At 37.7% G+C, this 4662-nt stretch overlaps 1 protein-coding gene across 1 annotated transcript; it reads right to left on the bottom strand.

Moving 5' to 3' along the window:
- Positions 1 to 996: 996 nt before the first annotated feature.
- Positions 997 to 3564, bottom strand: LOC140442249 (uncharacterized). Its single transcript, XM_072533325.1, has one exon. It carries the CDS (start codon positions 3562 to 3564, stop codon positions 997 to 999), a length of 2568 nt encoding a protein of 855 aa, XP_072389426.1.
- Between the last annotated feature and the right edge of the window lie 1098 nt (positions 3565 to 4662).

Genomic DNA, 4662 nt, shown 5'->3' with positions numbered 1-4662 from the left:
TCTGAGCATCTTTTAAGATTTTTTATTATACAGAGGTGTGGTCAGGGCTTAGTTCAAGGTAAGGCTTAGTAAATATCTTTTAGTGATCTGTGCAGAGTATCTTTTGGGTATCAGGCAGCTAACAAACACATAGCTCCGGAGTTAACCAGACCGGTTCATTAAGTAGCCAGTGCCTCATAACAGATATCTTTTGGTGATTTATCTGAGCATCTTTTAAGATTTTTTATTATACACAGGTGTGGTCAGACCTTAGTTCAACGGCTACTACTTTGGGGTAGTCTATCGCTGACTAAATAGTACTGACTCTTGGGAAGGTTATCAGGGATTAAAGCTAAAAGGATTTTACACTTAAATATGTAGATATTCTTCGTAAACAAAGCATGGATGTTGTCAAAATATAACCTATGCAAAAAAGTACAGTAGCTCTTAAATATTTTTAAAAATGGTAGATAGCATTTTTTAACATTGAAAATAAGATAACATTCTGAAATTTTTAATATTACCGATGTTTTTAAATTTAATGATAATTTTCAAAACAAATCATTTTACATAAAAAAAGTAATTAACGAGGCATTTTTAAGATTTGAATATCGAATTTAGTGTCTTTAAGTTGTATGTAAGCATTGGAACTGGCTACATTTTCAATTTGTTCTAACATTTTTGCCATATTGACATCTGCACTAGTTGTTGTCCAAACAGGATGATTGAAATTGTCATTTAAAGCCACAATACGGATTCTGTCACCCTTTTTGTAACCAATTTGTTTTTTTATATCGTTAAGAGCAGAGTCTAATTTCTTTTTCAAAGAGTCTTGATTAAGACCACCACCTACATAGTTTTCACAGCATAGTTGGAAAGTGCACTGATGAGCATTGAATTTTTTAATTTCTCGTTGATTTATAATATTTACAGACCACATTTTGATACGTGTGTACTCTACGAGTGTTCAACTGTGAATGAAGAGATTTTGACATGTGACACACTATTAACAGCAATCTAAGAGGCCTTGTAGCCTAGAGGCAGGGTATCCATACACTCATCATTATGTACAATTTTTCGTTTTTTGTAGTCCATCTTGAATGTCTTCGATACCCTTTTTTTCGTCACTATGTCTTTAGTGTGGACATCTCGGCATATTTGGTCATATGTGAGCTTGATTTGTTTGGTGGGATCGTGTATGATATCATTCATCGCTGAGGTATTGAGTACTAGGCTGTTCTCGTAGTTTAAAGTAAAGCCTTTGATTTTAGTCACCTCTTTGCCCTCGACTGTTTTGTAGTAATAACTTTTTGGTCCAGTAGCCTGCCATTCTACAATATAATCATCTGACCCAAGCTCATCGCTCCAATCGCCCAACATTTCACCTGTTTCGACAGTGTTTAGGCCATCATCAATATAAACAACGGAGTCTGTGTCGAAATAAGCTACAGCCTCTCCTAACCTATCAATCATATCGTACAGTCTCAAACGAGCGTTACTTGTCGTAAATAAAGCCACAAAAATATTTGTAGATGTGGGGTCTTCTACAAATACGTCCTTGTAATCATATGAGACTTGGGCTATATGATCGTTAACAAATATCACATTAGTTATGTTAATCTTATCATCCATCAAGAGCTCATACCATCTTTTGAGGTCCACAACATACTCTGTCTGTTTCATATTCATTCTTTGCCCAAACTTGCCCCATAGACTATTCAAGCATAGTTTAGCGACTGCTCGTTTACCAAGATTTGGAGATATCTTCTCCAAGTCTAAGTCTATGCCCATTTGTTCTTTTACAACCCGAGCGTATTCTTCGTTTGAGGCATATGTATGTGGACTAGTTTCTAATTTTATTTTCATAAAATCTTTGACATAGCCCTTAAATAAATCCGTCGAAGTTTGTTCAAAATTCCACACCTCGTACACTTTCAACATTTTATACCCCTTTTCTAGGGCTTTATGGATCTCTAGAGTCGTCCACGTACCTTTTAATGCGCGTTCTGAGTCATCATGATCACAATATTCGCAATCTTCCAAGGCGCATTGATTACACAACGGAAACATTAATTTGTCAGTTTTGACAGGTAGGGCTGGGTGATATAAGTTGGTAGGTGGTAGTATTTGACAATGTACTAGGCCAAACCACGAGGGGTTGTATGATTCAGGTGCATGTATTTTAACAGGGTGGCCAATGGGGTAGCGGTCATAATACTGTACAGTAGGGTAAAGCGATACAATATCTATATATCTAAGCTTTTTACCAATCACATTTAGTTTTATGGCGTTTGTTCGTCCTCCAAAGAATGCTTCACGAGGCTTTAAGGATTCAACAATTTGAGGGCTCGGTGCATTTTTACATTCTTTTGATTTTAACCATTCATATTCCCACATTTCTACTAGTTTGTAACCAGCTTCTTTTATTTGTGCGGCTCTCCTCAGTGTTTGTTCGTAAAAGTCGCTCATTGACTCATTGTTGACATGATTAATTGTGTTGGGTGCAAAACACTCGGGGTGGCCATGCCAGAAACAACCGTGGTACTGGTACACAGTATTTGTACAGGCATCATAGCCATCCACTTTTGCACCACAGATCGTAATTTCGCCTCCATTAAGAGCATGTTCGTACGCATGTACGTCTGGAAACTGACTGAGCCACTTTATGGATGCTTCACTGTACGTATCCTTAAGATCCTGTTTTACAACCCCAATAGTATTTGGTTGCAGATATTTGGCCCTATATATAGCCATACAAACACTAGCATTGGTCAGATATTGGAACGGGTCTATGTTAGCGATCCCCAAAAATTCTTTACGAAATTCCAAACAACCTCTTCGTAGAATATCTACATCTGAATCGCAGTAGGTATGTAGCTCCCTCTGAAAATCAAACTCATCGTTTTTATGGTCCTCATACCATTCGAGGAAAGCTGTACGTTGCTTCTCTTTCATGGTATTGGGACCATAATATTTAGGGCTTGGTAAAGCCCCAACATATTGCTGGTTCTCAGGCACATTAAAAAAATGTGGAAAATACCCCTTCTTCAACTCTGCCAATCCAAACGTTTTGGGGAATTCTTCCAGAGGACTGCTCACGAAATTCGAACTATCAATTATTTTTAATTTAATAGCAGGTACTTCTAGCAGCATCAGTTTTGACCCGTTGTAGATGGTGTACGGTTTTATCGTGTTTTCTACACAGTATTTCAAAATAAAATACGAGTCGTAACTTTTCCCGTTATGGGCAATTGCTGTATAACCCCTGTGTTTCTCAGAAATTAACCATTTACAGAACTCATCATTGTTTTTGAAAACAAATTTATTACCATTAAAATCGTGGGCTATCACCAAGTTCGGTATGTGTATACCTGTGTCTTGCATTGCTTCGTAATCGAAAAATAAATATTTTTCTGTATATGTGCAACGATGTATGGGTGTGCTAGAGAGGCCGTTGCATTGACATGGATATTTACATGTAACAGTTGTTTTATATTGCTTCCGACAACCCATATTTTCTTCATTACTACGATTATTACATACACACGGTACTTCGCAAATTCCTCCTTTGGCGGGCTTTTTCATCATATAGCAATGATGAATCTATCTCTTCGAATGTGTTACAATTCCTGCACATCGAGTAGCCACACACATGCTCGTTGGCTCTTTTACATACTTTATTGCACTTTTCACATTTAAATACTTCTTTGCACATTGCTTCGTGATTATGCAGGCATTCAATATAAAGCAGAAGCGGTTACATAATTCGCAAAGGATCTTTGTGTGCGTCGACAAGTCGTGTTCTGGCTGCTTGCAGATTGTACACAGAGGTGCTTTCTTGCACTTGTGCTTGCTTTGATAAGGTGTATCGCACTTTGTACAGTAAAAACGTGCGCCATACAACCCTTTTAACCTGTTGATTACGTCGAAGTGATTCCCATTTTTGTATAGATAAATTTTGTTTGTTTTTTCGGGACCCTCGTATATGATTGTGTTAAAATTTTCAGCGCAAATTATCTTTATTTGTACATCCAGTAGTTCTTCGACCTGTTTAAAATCATCCAAAATAAAGCCGTCGACATAGCAACCACCCAATAGACCACAAAGTTTTTCCGCCAAAACCGTCTGTAATGTTCGACCTATACGTATGTTATGAACATCACTTTTGATCAATTTGTGACCCAAAATCTCGTTTGTGATGTATGTAAGAGCCGTTACGATTGCTCTAGCCCCACAAAGATTATCAGTATTAACAATCCGTGTAATGCTCTTTTTGGTTCGACGGTCCTCTGACAAATTTATCATTCTACGACGACCGCTACCCCTAGGCATCTTGAAAATTTGAATATCGAATTTCGTGTCAGCGAAAAGAACAGTGTCGTTAGATGTCAATATGTTTTCAAGATGCTGTAATAAACTGTCCATATTGGTATCTGCACTAGTTGTTGTCGAAATAGGATGATTGAAATTGTCATTTAAAGCCACAATACGGATTCTGTCACCCTTTTTGTAACCAATTTGCTTCTTTGCATCAGCCATAGCATCCTCCAACAGAGCTTTCAAGTTCTCTTCGCCGCGGCTAGGAGAACTCCCTGTATGCTGCTCGCAAGAGAGCTGAAAACTATGTAGGTACGCACAAAATGTAGTTATGAATCTACGCGCTAAAACCTTCAATGACCAATT

This window comes from Diabrotica undecimpunctata, chromosome 5 (assembly GCF_040954645.1).
Source record: "Diabrotica undecimpunctata isolate CICGRU chromosome 5, icDiaUnde3, whole genome shotgun sequence".
NCBI lineage: Eukaryota > Metazoa > Arthropoda > Insecta > Coleoptera > Chrysomelidae > Diabrotica > Diabrotica undecimpunctata.
Note: the sequence above shows the minus strand (reverse complement) of the source record. Positions and strands in the feature narration are given on the sequence as shown.